Raw genomic sequence first — 20,416 nt, forward strand, 5'->3', positions numbered from 1 at the left:
ACAGCTTTTATGATTTCTTTATGGTCATGTTTTATAGGTGAAGACGACAAAAACACTCTGTCTCGGTCACTCTCTAACACTATGTCTAAAAGGCCGGGCAGACTCCCGGGTCGGGACTCAACCCGGGTTGGCTATACATGGCCCATCCTGGGGCCGGGTCTATACACAGTCCTGGCCGGGCCGGATCGACCCGTTTTTTGGGCATTTAAAAAAAAAAAAATCAGTTATATGTTGTAAAGCAATCCCACATTGGTGGGAGCCAGGAGTGTGGTGTTCCTCTTAAGAGGTTAAGCACCCTTCCCTAGTGAGATATTTTAAAACCGTGAGACCCAGGTGTGTCAAAGCGGACAGTATCACTAGCAGCCCGGAAAGATGGTCTGCACCATCCTATAACACGTTATCAGCACGATTCCTCGAAAGGCTGGTCCGCACCATCCTATAACAGTATATTGTTTATTCTGAAATATATAAATCAATAGTTTATGAACAATATTTCTTCTCTAACATAAAATTACCTAATTTTTTTTACATTCTTTAACTTAAAAAGAAAAGATTTTCTAAACTTACATAAGATATAAATATTTAGTAAGAATCTAGATATTTCTTCTCTAACTTAAAATTACCTAAATTTTTTACATTCTTTAACATAAAAAAGAAAAGATTTTCTAAACTTACATAAAATATAGTAAATCTTTAGTACAAATCTAGATATTTATTCTGTAACTTAAAACTTACCTAAACTTTTTTATATTCTCTAACTTAAAAAGAAAAGATTTTCTAAATTTACATAAGATATAAATCTTTATTAAGAAACTAGATACTGTATTTCTTCTGTAACTTAGAACTTACCAAAATTTATTGTTAGATAAGATTTTGAATTTTGTAAAGCTAACCAAAATTTCTTCTTGAACTTAAGTTATTTTATATTTTCTATAAATAAGATATAAATACTTAATATGAGTATAAATGTTTAAAGCAATGAAGGAAAAAAGAAAAGAAAATAAAATAAAACGAAAAGAAAAAAAAATCAGTCGGGCCGAAGCCGGGCCCGGAATAGAACCCGGGTTGACCTGCCTGGCATGTTTTCCGTACGGAACGGGTCGGGGCCGGGCTCAACCTGGGCCAACCCGGCCTTTATAACAACACTACTCTCTATACGTACAAATATACGTATTCCTTCTCACCCTCCGGGTGATGCCGAGTTGTGTACCTACATTTGTGGAGTTAGCTAGGTTTGTTTTTCTACGTATGCCCGAACTGGATTAGCTGAATCTGAATCGGTTGAATTATATTTATAAATTAAATGTTTATTTTCTAAATCTAAATCGTTAGGTTTGTATTAAAATTTTGGCATTTATAAACACTCATTCTCTCTCTTCTTTATATACTCTTTCTCTCCTTCATGTGGATGTTGAGTTGTGTAGCTACATGTTGTATTTGCTTATATGGCATTAAGGGGGTGTGAGGTTGGTTGTCGACTAAGGTTATGTTTGTTCCTCTACGTAGGTCTGGACTGAATCAACTGGATCTGAATCGACTGAATTATTTTACAAATTAGATGTAACTAGAATCACTAGAAATTGATATAAAAAAAAATTTCTAGGCTCCGTGCGTAGAAATAGAAACTGTCAAATTGATCACCAAGCCCAATCGTTCGAGTCTTCGTTTGGTTCTGAAAGACACAAAAAAAAGAATTCAAAGTGACTTTACTTTAGAGGGATTTGATAATTTGAGAAATAGAGATGATATTAAAACTGTGAGGGGATGAAATCGCGGGTCAAGAAGTCAGTAGGACCGGGTTGTTGACCGGAAATCAGACTTCAACCTGTTAATATTTCTATGCGCGCCGACGGCGTCTTTGGGGTAAACCAGTGACAAGAAACGAAACACATGTGACCGTAAGATCTTCGAGGGACACCGAAATGGTGTCGACCAAAGGGACTCCGACTGTCAAGTTAGTTTGCAAGAGAAGTAACAGACACGTAAAGGATTTCCCTAGAATGTTAACGTCGAGGGGGATGGTCGAAGTATGTCACGACTCGTAGAATGGTCGGAGCTCGACCTCTACAGGTTAGACTGACTTACTTAAAGAGGGGATATGACAGTTTATAAGATGTGACGCGGAATAAGGCATCTCTGATGAGGTATGTCTCGTTCAAGAGTATGTACCATAAATAAAGTGGACAGCTTTAGGCCATGTTTAGCGCGCGGGAATGGAATGTGATTCCTGGGAATCAGATTACTTAGTTTAATGTTTTGTTCGACCAGGAATATGAATTATATTCCTGATGAAATCCTAACTTGGTGTTTGGTTTATATAGGAATGGGAATGTAAACTTTAGTAAAAGTTCACTTTACCCTTACTTAAACTACATAAAATACACATTAACTTTGATATATATTAAAATCAGTATTATTTATTCAAATTTGTAAATATGAAATAATAACACGATACACGAAAGGGTTAGAATTTAAAGATAATAAATAAAGGTCTTAATAAAATTTTATTTCAAATAAAATTCTGCTCATAAACCTAAATAAAAAAAATTGTTCATAAACCTATCTAGTACTTATTAATACCAAATCCCACACAAAAAAATTAGACTGAATATTTTTTTATATCTAGGGCCTATTTTCCCAAGTAGCCTAAGAACCCAATATAGACGACATTCAGGTGGCAGTGCAAAGAAAATAGCTGCTTTCGGAGAGTCACTATTGAGGATATCTGCTGCTTCTAGCATTTGATTGTAATCCAATCCTTCGTGTAACTTGGATAATTCGGCTACCACTTTGGTTGCAGTTTCATTTTCTTGGTTATGAGTAAGAGCTACAACCATCTTATCCATATATTCCTTTGTTCCTTCAACAATTTTTTCAATCAAACTAGCAATGTTTCCCAAACTCGTTACGAATTCATTTGATTTTCGGAAACGTTTCATCTTATTAACGTTTGAGGTTTTTGTTGTTGGAGCTGGACTAAGGTTAGGGGTTTCTCCCTCGTTAGCAAACGATGCTTAAGAATCACATTCCCTATTGATTTCATCATCAAACCCATCAACACCATCAACGAAGGAATCATTTTCATTTGCATCAATTTGTTCCTCCTCGTCAGCTGGTGCTCCTGCATCCTAAGAAGAATATCTCAGATAAGAAAGAAGAAAGCGAGGAGAGAGAGAGGCGTAGAGAGAGTGAGGCGGAGAGAGGGAGAGGCGGAGGGAGAGTGAGGCTGAGAGAGGGCGATAGGGTTTCTGTTTGGGGAGGTTTTATAAGAGATTAAGGGGCAAGTCTTTTAGGGTTAGCCTTTTAATCGGGCACTCTCCCGGGCTCGGGTAGCGGGCAGACTCCTTCAGGCGGGTAACGGACGGGCTTTTCGGGACTGGACTCGGATTGAGGGCCTGTCCGAAATCCCGCCCCTATAAGCCCGAACCATCAAGACGGGTATGCCCGACTCGGGTAGCAGCCGATCAACGGGTTTAAACGGTCCGGGCGGATCGGGTCGGGTCCCGGGTTCCCGGAATGTTTTTTCCACCCCTAGTTGGGGGGGTCTTGGAGGTATGGTGATGGCGGTTGAAAGACCTAAATCTACTATAATAAAACAACTCAGTAGTTATTCACAATATAGTCTGGTCGTCCATTCTTTGTGTGGATTTTGTATCTGGCGGATGAAAATATCCCAAAATTTATTCCTTTTAAATGTTTTATTACACACCTCATTGTAGGCTAAATTAGTCATTTAACCATTTTTCTCCCACGATCTCTTATTCCGACTTCAACATCTCGGAAACCACCTTCTCCAAACTTCCCCCGCCAATTTCTATTTTGTCGAAGCGATCATCCCCCAATTTCGACACTTCTCAACTACTTTAAAAAAGATCTTGAAGCCACCTTCTACATCTCCGGAAGATCTCTCAAAAATCTCTGGAAAGTCTCTAAGATTTAAATTTAAATCTACTATACTCTGACCTAAAAGGCTATAAATCTGATCAAACTAGAGGTTTCAATTTGATTAAACTTTTGCTCAGGCGAAATCTTCTTCTCCTTTCTTAGTTGTTTGATTTCGATCAAAGATGTACTCTAGGAATGTTTGATTTTGATTTGCCTTGAAGTTCTAAATTGATTTTGATTTTGATTTTATCTTTTTTCCTTTTTGGTTCTGTGATTACTTTTGTGTTTTTGGTTCTATGATTACTTTTGTGTGGGTTATATTTTGGTGATGTGTTTAAAGAAATGTTTCACTGAAATTCACAATTTTGGTCATGTTTAAGGTTTTTTCTTTAAACAACATTTTTGGAGGCAATAAACTGATGTTGTGTCTTGATGTTTAGTTGCTCCTTTTAAACATTGTGTAGTTGCTCAATGAAACATTTATGTTTCACGTTTTTTTTTTTTTTTTTTTTTCTGTTTAAGCAAAATTGTTTCATAAGAATAATTTTGAACACATTTCATTTACTAACGAATGATTAGACTATTAAGAGAATGACTTTAAAAAATTGTGTGAATCTAGTAGGTCATGTATAATATAGCATATTCCAGGCATTTCTTTCCCAAGTATGTCTATTATATAGGTGTATAATATAATGGGTGGAGTTTATGTAGTTATTCAGGGTATAAGTCTGGTTGTCCATTCTTTGTGTGGATTTTGTATCTGACGGATGAAAATATCCCAAAATGTATTCCTTCTAAATGTTTTATTACATACCTTATTGTAGGCTAAATTAGTCATTTAACCATTTTTCTCCCACAATCTCTCCTTCCGATTTCAACATCTTAGAAACCACCTTCTCCAAACCAATTTCTATTTTGTCGAAGCGATCATCCCCCAATTTCTAAACTTCTCAACTGATTTCAAAAAAATCTCGAAGCCACCTTCTACATCTCCGGAAGATCTCTTAAAAATCTCTGGAAAGTCTCTCAGATTTAAATTTAAATCTACTCTACTGTGACCTAAAAGGGCAATCGGCCATATCGTTTAGTTTTAGGAAAGTCCCAGTTTTAGTATGATCGTATTGAATCCAAACTTAGAAAGTTGCATTATTTCAGTATTTCCATTAATTAGGAAAGTCCAGTCTATCCATTTAGGAAGTTGCAGTATTTCAGTATTTCCATTATTTAGGAAAGTCCAGTTTGAGTCTATTTAGGAAAGTCTAATACCTATAAAAGGAGGTCCAGCCTGTCTTTAGCATTCATGTTGAAGAGAAAAACCAATCAACCTTAATAAAGTTTTCAGTTATTTAGAGTTATTTGATCGTTATTTTATCGTTCTTCGTTTACTTTTATCTTATTCTTTTAATTCTGCTGCGACTACATCAAGTGGTATTTAGAGCCATATTTTTTTTAAATTCGTTCCAATTGTTAACACTACTGTTCCTGCTACTCCTACCAAAGAGAAGACACCAAATTTCGCTTCCGAATGAGACAACATCAACAAAAGATTGTCTTTGCTTATAAAGTTGGAGGAAGTTTTCGACAAATACAAAAAAGAAAATATCGAAAAATTTGACCGTATCAACCATTGGTTCGATCAAATCAATGATTCGCTCAAAGAACTATCCATCCAGATTGAAGGTATGCGTAAAAAACAATCTCCTTCCCCAACAACAAATCCACCAACTACGATCATTCATCACCCATCTTCACAACAACCTACACAACCATTCATCACTACACCTTTCGGTTCTCCGATCGAGACACATGCAACCCCCCTTTTCGGTCACACCCTCTCTAACCCTTGTCCGGTCACACCACCAACACCCCACATCGCATACACAAGCCAAATACCAACCTATGCTACACACCAATACAACAAAAACTACCCGCCACCCGTACAACATCACCACCACTACCCATCCGGCAACCACACCCTTCATCTTCACCGATTCGGTAAACCCCACCCTCGGCGGTAACTAACGACAAACTGACCTCTACTACCCCAACCAACCACACCGTTACTCGGTTTTAACCGAACCCAATCCCGATACGTCCATCGGTTTCCAAACCATTCTCTCTAACCGACCCTATGAAAACACCTTTAAGACCTAGCAGTTCGAGTCGACGAGGACATTCCCCACATCAACCCGTGAACCTAAACCGATTTCCAGACACCACCCAACAACCGGAGTCGTCCCTTGGTCGAGCCCAATTCCAACAGGAACCGAACCCTTCATACCAACCCTATTCAACCTATCCAACCCAACCACCACGAGAACAAGCCAACCTCTCCAACCGTCAACCCGAGAACCACCCATTCCCCCGAACCAGTGAGACAGAACCCTTGGTTAACCCCCACACCCGACCACTCGAGAACCAGACCTTCCCAAGCAACCGAGAAACCGAACCCCATCGTCGCCACCTACAACCCATCGTCCACCACCGTACCAGGTAACCGTGAAACCGACCAACCCTATAGCCGAACCAATACCCGACAACAGAGCACCCTATCATCCACCATAATTCCCTACCAACGACCCAAAACCGAACATCATCCTTCATCCGCAGAGTTCGGTCTTACACAATCCGGTTCTTCTTATCATATTCGAATGAACGTCCCTTCTTATGACGACAGATCCATCAATATTGAGGATTTCTTGGATTACGTCTCCCGTCTAAAGATTTTCTTCGATGTTATGCAGGTTGAGGGTCCTGAACAGGTACGTTGTGTAACTGGTTATTTATCGAAAACAACTCTTACTTGGTGGAAACATATATCCGAACGTCGGCGTTTATTACAACTACCACCAATTTCTTTTTTGTTGGAACTTAAACCTCTAATGTTAGCAAGATTCCTTCCTCCGGATTATGAGAATGGATTATTTCTTGAAATGATACTCGTAAAACGGATAACCTTAACAATAACACTTACTATGCCACTATTTTATGGTTTATTTGGAAGGCGCGTTGTGGCCGATGCTTCCAACAACAGATACTCTCTCCCACGCAGGTTATAAATTAAATTATGGCTTTTCCAATTTTCAAGAACGTCAATATTACTTATAAGTTCAAGCAAAAAATAATCAAATGCTCACCTCCTATTAACCCCTTGTGTCAAGATTAACACATATGCCTCTTGTATGAATATTAATGAGCGGGGTCGGAATCAGTTGCATCGTTCATGCATAATCATATAACTCAATTCATGGCAGCTAATATTTTTACACTCAGAGCCGGAAACACAGAGGAAAGCGAAGTATTAGCCATTTTAATGGGTATCAAATGGGCAGCTAATAACAATAAAAAAATCATTCACATGGAAAGTGACAACCTAGACATTATTATCAAGCATCTTTAAAACTCGAGCATACCGATTCAATGACAATCCAAGTTCCACAATGACAGTTTAGCTAAATTGGCTTGAACTCATAATTGTAATAGAATTTGGACAATAGTCTCTGTTTTCTCCTTCATTTGTATTGTAATAACTCCTTTATTCATTTATATTACCAATGTGTGCAACAAAAAACAAAATTTAGCATCCATGTGGTGTTACTAATTTTGACGCTTTTTTAATATTTTTTGAAAGAAGTTACGGGTTAATAATTTATCTTAAAGATTTAATGCCCGGGTGCCGCAAAAAATGGCTGGTTAGCTCATAAATTTGTAGATTAATTGGAGTTTCAGTTAAAATATTTAAAAAATCATAATTAACGTGAGGTTCTCCTACAAACATTTATACCCTTCTCTCTCGTAAATCATGCGAAATCTCGTATTTCCTCACAACTCATTATGATTTGCATATTTTCAAGAATTTATGAGCATATAGACCAAAAAACGCCCCCTAATAGCAATTTTAATCCTCCCTAATCCCATAAAGGGTTTAAAAACCAAAATATTAATCTTAATGGACATCTAGTCCATTTGGATTAATCTAGAGAGAAAACACAAATCCCTAAGAATATATAATAAATTTTAATACCTAAACTAACCTTCCTTAAATATAAAAACATATTTATCTTCTAATTCACCAAATATCTTTTCCATTTTTATCTCCCAATTTCTCTCTCCAATCACGACAAAGAAACCGTGATCTTCATTATAAATCTGTAACCGAAACCAAAATAATGGTTTTCTTTCTCTCTCTACATCTTAATCTTCTGGAAATCGTCCATTAAATCAGAAACATTGTTTCATATTCATTAGAGCTGCTGAAATCATCTTCTTCATCGTTTCATATTCATTAGAGTTGCTGAAATCATCTTCTTCATAAAAAAATCAAGCTGCTGAAATCATCTTCTTCATCGTTATTCAGGTAAAACACATTATTGAAGTCAATTTTCGTCTGTTTTATAAGTTTTTATATTCTGTTTTAGTTTATTATAACAGATTCTTTCTCTCTAAAGTTGATCATATATGATTTTGAGTAAAATTTTCAAAGATTTGTTTACTAATTCATTATTTTTCGAATGTTTGATGTTTATTTTCTTTCATGAATCCTTCAAATCGAGTATGTTATTATTGCAATCAATCATCATATCTTATATCTTTATATTGTTGTTTAAGCTTAATGATATTCACATTTGTTCTTCAGATCTACATTACATGTAGTTTCTGATAAATTCCCATAATTTATAGTAAATTACTCAAACATCTTCCGTACGATGTTTTTATAACAAAAAAAATAATATATGTATTTTGTAAAAAATTATCCATACTTTATCAGGAATATCAAAAACATTATATTAATGTTCATAAATTATGGGTAATTTATTGAAAATTACTCGCACTTTAACCCCAAAACAGTACTCATTTCATTAGTAGAACAACTTCGCTTCACTACCAAATCTCATGTACTTTGAAATAAGTGCACATAAATTAAGTATTATTTATTTACCATTACGCGTACTTTTCACCCAAAACAGTAGCCTTGTTAAGCTTACCAAACCACTCAAACCCTTCAAATATTGTTAAAATTTGACAAACATTATACATAATTTACGAAACTGTACATGTAATTTATAATACAATATATGATTTTTTGTTTAACGTATTTGTATTTATGTGTGTAGATTTGATATAACAGATGAAATTTCAAACAAAATCATCAAATCAAAGTAAGTCAACAAAAATAAAATCGGATGGCTGGGATAAAATATTTTTTGAAGTTGGTCAGTTTTTTCTTGGTGATGCAAAATCATTTGGACTAGCTCTTCGACATATAGTGTAACTGTTGTGTGTCCTGCTCAAGACTACAAATGGAGATTACATGGATGGGCACCATTTTTGAATCAGAGAAGATTTTGTATTTTTTTTTTGTAACAGAATGTAAACGATGTGTAATGTAAAAGAAATTATTTGTAATTTATTGAACATGACCCACATACGTTTGATAAATTACGTTGTAGACAAGAATAATGATGGTTTCCTCGTCATAAATAACACATAATTTACGTATTTGTTCCATAATTTGTATTCGATGTGTATTTATGTATGAGTAAAAACTAAAACAAATGCTGCTGTAATGTTCACAAAAAAATTCACTATTTATAAATCTGAAAGTTAAGTGAGAGAAAGTGATACATACATTTTGTATATTAATCCCCAAATCACGCTTAATTGATTCAAGAAAATATTCTATTTCCAAATCTGAAAGTTAAGTGAGAGAAAATTGATTTGAATCGAAAAAAAATTACATAGTAAGAGAGAGAAAATTGATTTGGTTCCCAAATATGTAAAGAGAGAGAAAACTGATTTGGTTAAGATTTTTATTTTGAATCTATTTGGAACGGTTAGAAGAGAGAGAAAAACCAATTTCGGATTTATACGTTAGCTGCTTTAAATCTCCCAAATCACCCACATTAGATGTAGTTTCCAAATTCACCTTGGAAAATTAAAAATCTCGCGATTTTTGTAGTAGGGACATGGACGGTAGTTATTTCATAAAGAATGGGTTATTATGTCCATAATGTAAAATGACTAAATATCCATATTTTGGGAAGATTTGATCATAAACATTTTTTGAACATTATTTTGGTCTATATACCCACGGACCCTATTTTCAACACCTTATTTGGTGATTATTCATAACCTATTATGAACTACCACTACGGCAAACCCCTATTTTTTTGAATTTGCAAAACCCTATTTTGCTCTTCATCTTCGAACATACAATTGTTTTCTTCCTAAACCAAACTTCTTCTATCAAGAATGACTTTGTTTTTCGTTGATAGTACGTTATGACACGAATACTATACAATGCACTTATCCATAATACGTTATAAAGACAACAAGAGAGGACATTGCGCATCATCTAAAAAGGCAAGGGGCAGATACACCATGTCGCGGTTATTGAACAACCTCCATCTTACTTTTGGCCGTGTCTGGACCATACGTCCATTTCCCTGCCCAAGATGGATTATCGGCCCATCCTCGTAGAAATTATCCATCAGATAAACATTCTATAGTCCACTTTATATATTTTTGGACGCTGTTGTATTTTGAGATTCTTAATGTTGTGGGGTTTAAAGACTTGTTGTTTCACATGCCAAGTGCAACTGAGATCCCTCCCAAAGTAATTAAATTTCAATTCCTATTTTGCTTGAGAACTAGCAAAATATAATTAACCTGAGCAATCAAGAAACAGATTTCTAGAACAAATTTTAACTTAGCAGCTGATGCTAGAACCAGCATATGTGCAAGATTTTGTTAATAAATTTACACTTGTAAATTCAATTCCTAGACAAAATTCAATTAGTTTATAACCGAATACTAAGCTGAAAAGACAAAAATTAAGGAACAACTACCAATGATCTAGTCGGACGAAGAAGAAAAAAACAGTAGTATTAGATTTCCGGATGTTCACAGAGAGTTTTCGTGAGACAAATGAACTTGTTAGTATCCCCATAACAAAGTGAAGTTGAAGAGAACTCCCGACTTTTAATCGAAATTCAACTACATGTTTAATGGATAGTAACTAGTTTACTTGTTCTTTGGCAGAATTATCAGCGTAGAGAACATCGTCGACCCAAGCAACAATGTTGAATGCTAGACCTTCCAAGACTCTTGAGTAACTCTCTAGGATTGCTTGCCCAACATCCTACAATATCAAAATTATATCTAGTAAGGTTCTGTTCCATAAAAAGAGAACATATTCGTAGAAATTATAATCAAAAGTTACCTTGTTATCCTGAATCTTGCTTGTATCCAAGGTGGTTTGTGATAATCCTGGGTGCCTTTGTTTCAGGTACATTAACAAACTTTCAGCTCTACTAGCAAGTAGATTTTTATCAACCTTCTCGAAATCAATCTTCAAATCCATAACATTCCATGACGATTTTGAACTTATCATGCCTACAGCTTTACGTCTCCATATGTATATTGAAGCTTCAATTTTATCTGCAACTTCAAGTGCCTCGTGCTCAGACTTTATATCAATGCAATCAAGAACATATTCCGGTGAGAATTTATCTGTCGTTGATATATATCGATAGACCGTATCACCTAGACTTGTTCTTCCTGTCTATAAGCATAAACATTTCAAAATCAGTTAACAAAATTGGAATAATGAAACTTATTGTTGATTCAATTCAAGGCTGATTGATCTCACCTTAGGGAGATTTGTCATATATGTATCGGGAACTTGCATTTCAGCAAGAATACAATTGTTTATGGCCATGGCTGCTTTATGAATTTGATTAGCACAATCGCGTTTATGTTGAAGATGCTTTCTTGCCTTGTCCGAGATACCACCGGGAGGGACACACGGTACGGGTAACCACCATTTCTCCTCTTTTCGTTGAGTTATCTTCCTAAAAGAATCCGATTTACTACCTATGTTTGTTGCTACATTTGCATTTGACGAGAAACTTCCACGCTCCGCATACCAAAATTCTGTGTCTCTAAAGCTCTCTAATATTTCCTGCTAATTATATCGTAATTTTATTAATTTTTGATAGATTTGGATTCAAATCCAAGTTAGAAATAGGTTAAAATTTACTTACAAGAAGCATATTATCAAGCTTTCTTAGGGCAGGTAAATTCATGTAAATGTCTGATCTTAGTTTGCTGGTCATCATCTAAACAAAAACAAACTATTTTAGTACTACAAAATATGAACACAAGAATCAAAGGAAATGGCAAATGAAAGAAACCTGAGTTTAAGATAGGATGAGGCCAAACCTCTAAACTTGTACCGTCTTCAAGATTCTCAAAAGCGGGGGAGAATTCAACAATGTAATCACACACAGATAAAAGGTAATCCATTTCTCTTTTCCACATGGATTTCTTTTCAGGAGGTAATGGTTCTAACCTCAAATTTTGACCGAAAACAGTTGCTTCATAAAACAAGTACAAGTATTATGAAATTTAGATGACCAAAACAAGCAAAAAAAATTTCGCTTCTTTGTGAAGTTATTTGGTGTTAAGAACTTACCATAGAGGTTTGTTATAGAATTTGAAATTGCAACAGCAGAGCACACACTATTTCCGCTTCCCGACATGTCTTCACCCAACAATAGTTTCGAAAACTTATCCTTCATCATCTCAAGTTCTGAAAAGTAATATACCCATCTTCAAAAACTTGGGTATGTATAGCTTTGAGTTGGAAAAAAATGCAATAAGAAAAGTACTTCTTTTAAGATACTAATTAAGTTTACTAACCTATATCAATATCTTCTTCATCATCTTCGTTGGCGGCAACATGGCTGTGTTGTTTCATTCCTAATCTGCTAAGAGTAGCTGGCTGATTTTTCGTCGGAGTTTTGACTAGTGACCGACCCAAAGGAGACGATGACTTGTCCGTAGACCCATTTTCGTTTGCAGTGTATGAGAATGCTAATGAGGGATGTGAGCCAGTTCGAAAATGTGCAAATGAATCATCTTTACTAGTATCAAACTTTTGATAACCAAAATCAAAACTTTCATAAGCTCTTGAGTTTTCCATCTCAATTTTCTTATGAACTTAAATTGAAGAAAAACCAAAGAGCCTTAATAATCAATAAACCTTTCATTGGAGTTGAGTTCTTGAACAAGTACTATTTTAGTGTCTAGAATACGACTATGTTAGCACGTTCATCGATATTGTTATTGTATTTATAGATTGATCTTTGGAGAGGAAAAAAGAAAACAAAGGCAGAATTTTGGGATTTAATCAAAGCTAAAAACGGGAACAAGTACGTGAATTCCACCACTGTGTATGATAAGTCAGAATATACAAAAAGTAAGATGACTTGATCTTTGGGTGGTTGTAGACATTAAATATTAATGTGATTGGATGAAGGAACCATGAATCTACTCATTCATGAGTCCAAAAATTAATTAATTAATTTTTTTTTTTGGTAACTATAAGAATTTTGGGATTTATAATTTATAGGGTTATTTCCCTAATGGCCCCCTACTTTGTGACCAGCTTCCTGCCTAGCCCCCTACTTTACGAGAAATGCCCATATGGCCCCCTCCCGTTATAACACCGTTACTCTCTCTCTTCCATTTCTTTTCTCTCTCCTCCAACATGTTTTCTCTCTCTGCCACCTCGTTAAAACCTGCCAACTCATCATCTTCTCCGGGAAGGTCGCCGGCCGGCGACCTTTAAACCCGGCGACCTTTAAACCTAAAAAAAAAAAAAAAAAATTTTTTTTTTTCATCTCTCCTCTCTCTCTCTCTAAAAAAAAAATATTTTTTTTTTCACCTCCCTCTCTCTCTCTAAACTCCGGCGAAGGGGGTTACCCTTCGCCGGAGGACCTTAAAGGTCTGCTCGAGCAGACCTTCCAGATCTGCTCGAGCAGATCAAGGTCTGTCGGAACAGACATTCATGGTCTGTTCCGGCAGACCTTAAAGGTCCTCCGGCGAAGGGTAACCCCCTTCGCCGGAGTTTAGAGAGAGAGGGAGGTGAAATTTTTTATTTTTTTTTTTCTTAGAGAGAGAGAGAGAGGAGAGATGAAAAAAAAAATTTTTTTTAGGTTTAAAGGTCGCCGGCCGGAAATTGGTCGGCCGGCGACCTTCCCGGAGAAGATGATGAGTTGGCAGGTTTTAACGAGGTGGCAGAGAGAGAAAACATGTTGGAGGAGAGAGAAAATAAATGGAAGAGAGAGAGTAACGGTGTTATAACGGGAGGGGGCCATATGGACATTTCTTGTAAAGTAGGGGGCTAGGCAGGAAGCTGGTCACAAAGTAGGGGGCCATTAGGGAAACAACCCTAATTTATAATTATCTTTTTTAACAAATTTTGACAATAAAGTTTTTGTTTTTACGAAAACTGTTTTTTCAGAGATGTTTTTTTCGAAAACTACATTTTTTTAGAAATTGATCCCGAAAAAGCATTTCTTTTTTAAATTATCGTTTTTACGAAAATAGTTTTTGAAAAAGAAGTTTTCGGAGAAAAAAATGTTATTGAAAAAAACGTTTTCAATAAAACAGGTTCATCAAAAAAAAAAGAAAGGTTTTCGAAAGAACAATTACAAAAGACAAATTTCGGAACAAAAAATGCTTTCGGAATAAAAAAAAAAGCTTTCAACAAAAATGCATTTCGGAAAAAACTTTTTTGAAAAAATGTTTTGGGGAAAAGTAGTTCTTGAAAATAATTATTTTCCGCAAAAATTAAAGAGATATTTTTTGAGTTTTCTGGCAAATTTTAGAGGTCTTGTGTGATTTTGGGTCCAACACAAATTTAGGAATCCCTAAGATTGAAGATGCCTAGGATCCAAAACAGACGAAAAAATACTTGATCCTACCAAATCTAATATTTTTTTTTTTTGTAAGAATCAAGCTTAGAAATCCTACATCTAAACACAAATCTCAATCTATCTTACAAGACGGAAAGAAAATAACTTAAATAAACTACTTTTTGCTCCTTTATGAAGAATGCTTAGGAACTGTTTGATTGGGAAGGGTCTTTATTTTATTTTGTACCTCCTTGGCTCCTTGTAAGGGCATCTCCAATGCAAGACTCAAGAAATACTCTAAAAATCCTATGTGTAAGTGTGAAAAATGGATATCTAAGTGACCTCTTTCCTATTTAGTCATTTAGAGACACTCTATTGCAAAACCTTCTCCAATACAATACTCAAGAGAAACTCTAAAAACCTATATTTTGGTTTAAAACTTATAGATTTGCATTGGAGATGAATTTTAAAGAAAAAACTCTAAAAAATCCTATGTGACACTCTAAGATTTAGAGTTCCAGTGTTGCATTAGAGATGCTCTAAGATCTTCTCGTTGTAGTGTAGAGAGTGCCTCACTCAGGCAGATATTGCTCATTTAATGTTTGTTCAAGGATTTCAAGTCTTTGCTCTGACTGTCCCTCCGTAAATGTAGATTGGTGTTTTAATACCATCTCCCTGAATAACAAATATAAATTTTATTCACATATTTGGAGAGCTAACAAACTAAAGTAGATATAAATTAAGTATAATCGCGTTGTAAGCAATCAATCAACCTTAGGAAATTTTATGGTCGGATATTGTTGGATGTGTTGGATTCTGGTCTTCTTTAGGGTGTGACACACAACAACTACTACAAATACCCTTCTTAAATTCCCCACTCCAATCAATCCACTTTGACCTTTTTTGCTTGTTCAGAATATAGTGATCTAATTATCTCGATATCGAAGTATGATCTCCTTCTGGATATTAAAATAGAAACCACAATAGTAATAAAATTTAGACTATAGTCTCATCTTTTCTGTATTGGAATAACAATTTTATTTGGTAACAGATGTAATCATCGCGTTTCAACAAAAAAAAAAAAAACCAGATGTAACCATCGCAAAAAAAAAAAAAAAAAAAGTCAAGTATGGTCTTCGACTCTCTCCATAATCTTTCACTTCAGCCGTCCTTTTCTTCCTAGATCTCATGGGTGGTGTAGGGAATGACTGAACAAATTCAAATTACCTCATCACCTTTTTTGGGTGATATACCTCAACGGTTTTTATCATTCGGTCTCTCTTGTTACTAATATAAAACAAGTCTTTTTCTCAAATTCAGACTTATTTGAAAGCTGAAAACATATGCATTGAGCATAGACTTGTTTTAAGATCTCAAGAGCATTCAAAACAACTAAATTTATATATGCAATTATTTCAGATCAGATCCACGAAAAAACAAACCACGCCTTAGCAAAGAAAACTTCAAACCAACAAATAAACACCTCACTATAGTGAAGTGTCTGAAACCTTTCAGCTGAAACTATAGTGAAGTTGAACAAAGCTTAATGAAGAGAATTTGAATTTCAAAGGCAGCTCTATCCCCATTTTTAACTAAAAACAGTAAAGTTTAGAGCAGCTAAAGTATTACAACATTGTGAGTTCGTATTTTCTGTTCAACCATTGAAATAGTTTAGTTTATGGTTACAGATTTTCACCTGGAATAAACGTTTGAGCGGCAGAAGGATATGTACACTGCCTCAATGTCGTGAAAGCTATCGAAGATCCTTGTCCTTCTCCACATGTAACATTTTAAGAAACCTTCTTGCTTTTGTATCTTTTAGAAGAAAATACATAAAACAGCAGATTGACAAAACTAAGAGCAGCTAAGAGCCAGAAGAAGTAATCAAGATGTCCTTTGTTCAGATTATCGGGTATCCACCCAGGTTGCCCACCTCGGGTCGTTAAGGATGTAACGATTGTTAAAATCAGAGAACTTAAGTAATTTCCCAATGCAGTAGTAAGTAGAGATAATGCACTACAGAGACTTCTCATGGCATCGGGAGACTGGTCATAGAAGAATTCAAGTTGCCCAATGAAGGTAAAAACTTCAGAAGCTCCCACCAAGAAATACTGAGGTATTTGCCACAAAATACTAACGGGTACTGCAACTTTACTATCTACCAAATCAAGGGATTTTGCAACTTCTAACCTTTTAATCTCAACTAGAGCAGCTGCTGCCATTGATAGTATAGATATGAAAAGACCGATTCCCATTCGTTGCAATTCTGAGAAGCCTCTCTCTTTTCCTGTGAATCTCCTAGCAGCAGGGACAAGGAACCTGTCGTAGAGTGGAACCCACACGATGACACTGATTACGTCAAAACTTGATATGGATGCCGGTGGAATTGTGAAAGAACCTATTTTAGTATCCATAACCATTCCTTGTTCAACGAACATGGTAGACATTTGAGCATAGACTGCAGAGAAAACTATTCCAGTAGCCCATATAGGAAACATACGGACAAGTATTTTCAGTTCTTCCACCTGAGTTACTGTGCATAGCCGCCATGGATTCGAATAATCACCACTTTTATTTTCGATATCAGAGATAACAGCTGCTTTGTCAAGGCACCTGCACCAGACAAATCTTAGAACATCTGTTCACATTATAGAGCGAATCCTTTATAAAGAAAATGGATGCCAATTACAGACCATCAGAGATTCAGACCGACCTTTGCAACAAATAGTGAACATGGGAAATGTAATAATGGCAAAGAGGACACATGAGAAACGAAGAAATCACAAAATTCTGTTACTAAGCGTTCTCTAAGAAAAAACAAGAATATGGTTTAGAAAGAATATTACTTTAGTTCATAACTGTGCTCCAGTTTTCGACTTCCTTCAATAGCAGATCCATTCTGTAGCTCATACAAGAGAGAACTATCAAGAGGGACAACAACGTTCCACTTACGGAAAGATGCAACCAATACCTGACACATCCTTGTAATTGGGCTACCTCCTGGTTTTTGAAATCTATAAAGGGGTGTTCCTAATAAGAAACTTCCTATGGCAACGGCCATGAACAGTGTAGGAATGCCGAACCCTAGACCCCATCCAAGGTTGTCTTGAACCCACACGAGGAAACTACTTGATATTAGTGCCCCAATATTAATAGAGAAATAAAACCAATTGAAGAAAGATCCCTTGCTCACTCTCTCTGATGGATCAGTATCGTCAAACTGGTCAGCCCCAAAGGAAGAGACACAAGGTTTTATTCCACCCGTCCCTAGAGCAATCATATACAAACCAAAAAAGAATATCAATAGCTGTACTGGAGATGCTGATGGACAAACTGTACCAACACAAGAAGGAGGCTCAAAAGCTGGAACTGATGCCGAGAGGGTCAACATAGCCATTCCCTACAGAAAAAAAAATGTTGAGTGACTTTAGTCACTGATTGAAGAACACATACAGGATATTCAATGATGTTACTTCATTAAAACGGTGATTAATGACACAATTCATGAACTGGTTGCTTTTGGATGGAGTTTTTTGTAGCATAGACAACATTAGTATCACTTTTTTAGCTACCTTAACTTATCTTCAGACTTATTGTCAAAACAAATTCTCTCCGATCAGATGATTAAAACCTATAAGCAATTGATCTTTTTAAAAACATTTAAGACGATTAACCATTACTCCAGTATCATGTGGAAGATGGTTTTCGTTAGGACAAAAGACGGGGAGAAAACAAAATGAATTTAGAGAGTGTCTGTAATCAATATTTACAATCAAGTATATGGTGGAAAACACTGCAATTGTCCAGTATCGTCCCCAGTATGCATCAGCCAAAACTGCTCCAATGAGGGGTGCAAGGTAACAAGTTCCTTGCCACGTGGTAACATTTCTTGCCGCGGATACATTTCCTTCATGTAATTTCTTACTGAGATAAGAAACAAGATTTGTTGCAATTCCATAGTAGGCCAAACGCTCGCAGCATTCCGTTCCTGTACATTGTGAATGTCGAAGAAAAAGTAGTTAGCGGATATCAGAAGCAGCTCAATCATTAAGAAGTTGGGATACCTAGTATAAAAGGGCATGCCCTCCAGTTTCCAGTGTTGCTCTTGAGCACAGGATTTCCTTTAACATCAACTGATCCATCACCTGTGTATTCACCTTCATTTGCAGTCTAAAACATATAGAACGTATTAACCACATTTTTGTGGATGCACGAAGAGTCCAGAAAAAAGTAGTAAAGCTCAAAAGAGAAATAAAACCCCGAATCGACAGATAAATGAGTCTCCAGTAGCAGGAAGATAATCAATATTTTCCTACTTCATAATAAAATTGATTCATGAACTTATATGGTTTCAAGTATACAACCAAACAAAGTAGATACATGACTCTGTTAAAGGGTGATCAATTCAGTTGGAAAAATGATTGATCAGGCCTAAGCAAGCGTAATAGTTGTTCGACTAAGAATTTAGATGGTTCTCTCACCTGAACATAAGCAGTTTGGATCAGCCAATCCGAACTACGAACTCAGACACCAGATCAAGCTTGGGAGTAGCCAGAGCTAGTTGTTTTCTTTGAAATTTTAAATAAAAGGATGGAAAATGGGGAACAAGTCTGGGTTGTTCATGATTCGTCCGTCAAAGAATCAGGATTAGAATTGCAAATTCCATCACTATAACATGAATATCTTTAGCTAAAGGAATCCAACTAGCATTACTACTCCATTATTCAAACCTAACAATTTTGGGCATTTATTGACCAATATATTCCATCCCTAATTCCTAATTCACAGTTAACAATAGTGATATAGCTTCAAGATGAAGTATTTTACCCAAATACTGATTACTGAAGCAAATTAAACCTAGAAGTAAGGGTGAGTTCTGATTCCGATGAAATCATTTCCTATCCTCCGTTTGAATCCGAATTAGAAAAATTATAGAAATTTGAGGGTTCCAATCAAAGACAGGCATCCTTACAATTCATGTATGCTTAAAAATTGTGGAGAGTAACTAGCAAAAAAAAACCCTAGGAGAGAGAAAATATGACCGGAGAGGTACATAATAATTACCTCTAAAAGTGGATCTTCCAAGAGTAATTGGGCATCTTCTTGATGAGTTCCCATCAACGAGAATCGAGGAAGAAAGAAAGATCTAAAAGTGAGAGAGAGAGAATCAGATAAGATCAATGGCCAGATTCAGATTCAAACTGTTTTGAAGATTAGAAAGAGAAAGAAGAGTCTCATCGAACTTTGTGCTGACAGGAGTTTGTTTTTCTACTCCAGCTTTTTCCTATTTTAATTCCGTTTTGTCCGCAATTTGTGAGGCGTTTTGGACCTAAAGCTAAATTGTGTCTAATTTATTTTCGGCCCAAATTACCACTGTTGGAACCGGAGCCGATTTAGGCTCGACCCGACTTGTCAAACTCAGAAATGGGACATGTCATTGCGTTTGTCTCGTCGAGATCTTCAACTTAGAGCCAAGAATCACTCGAATCCAATTCTGGATCAATGAGAAATTCAAGTTTAGAGTTTGGACGAAGATCGGTTAAAATAGGGACTAAAGCGTCAAATTGGAAAAGTCAATTTGGGGGCCATTTGAGCGAAGCGAGCACGTTCAGATCTGGACGGGTCGCGCTCATTCCTCGGGATTCCACAAGATCCGACGGTGGCGCGTTAGGGAAAAGGAAGATTGGCTGTTTGGACCCCCTTTCATAGTTGTATTTTGGACTCCCTTTTTTCAGAGTTGTATTTTGGACTCCCTTTTTCAAATAAATAGTTATATATAACAGTTCAAAAATATATTGGATATGAAAATACGATTTTACCCTAAGTAT

At 36.0% G+C, this 20,416-nt stretch overlaps 2 protein-coding genes across 3 annotated transcripts; both read right to left on the bottom strand.

Moving 5' to 3' along the window:
• Positions 1-10,747: 10,747 nt before the first annotated feature.
• On the bottom strand, positions 10,748-13,061 carry LOC147548551 (rop guanine nucleotide exchange factor 3-like). 2 transcript variants are annotated; one of them, XM_086672705.1, is made up of 7 exons: positions 12,589-13,061; positions 12,362-12,478; positions 12,109-12,263; positions 11,931-12,005; positions 11,537-11,848; positions 11,108-11,449; positions 10,748-11,026 (listed from the first exon to the last, which is right to left on the bottom strand). In XM_086672705.1, exons 1-7 carry the CDS (start codon positions 12,869-12,871, stop codon positions 10,904-10,906), a joined length of 1,407 nt encoding a protein of 468 aa, XP_086528831.1. In that variant the 5' UTR covers positions 12,872-13,061; the 3' UTR covers positions 10,748-10,903. The 2 variants fall into 2 exon arrangements, with proteins under 2 accessions (XP_086528831.1, XP_086528830.1); XM_086672704.1 differs by having other exon boundaries at positions 11,537-11,851.
• A 3,083-nt stretch (positions 13,062-16,144) lies between these two features.
• On the bottom strand, positions 16,145-19,898 carry LOC147548552 (protein NRT1/ PTR FAMILY 8.3-like). Its single transcript, XM_086672702.1, has 5 exons — positions 19,653-19,898; positions 18,653-18,758; positions 18,359-18,576; positions 17,435-17,988; positions 16,145-17,201 (listed from the first exon to the last, which is right to left on the bottom strand). Exons 1-5 carry the CDS (start codon positions 19,704-19,706, stop codon positions 16,379-16,381), a joined length of 1,755 nt encoding a protein of 584 aa, XP_086528828.1. The 5' UTR covers positions 19,707-19,898; the 3' UTR covers positions 16,145-16,378.
• Positions 19,899-20,416: the final 518 nt, after the last annotated feature.

The sequence above is a fragment of the Eschscholzia californica genome, unplaced genomic scaffold (genome assembly GCF_041429995.1).
Source record: "Eschscholzia californica isolate CP2 unplaced genomic scaffold, dmEscCali1.0.p SCAF_3, whole genome shotgun sequence".
Classification (NCBI taxonomy): domain Eukaryota; kingdom Viridiplantae; phylum Streptophyta; class Magnoliopsida; order Ranunculales; family Papaveraceae; genus Eschscholzia; species Eschscholzia californica.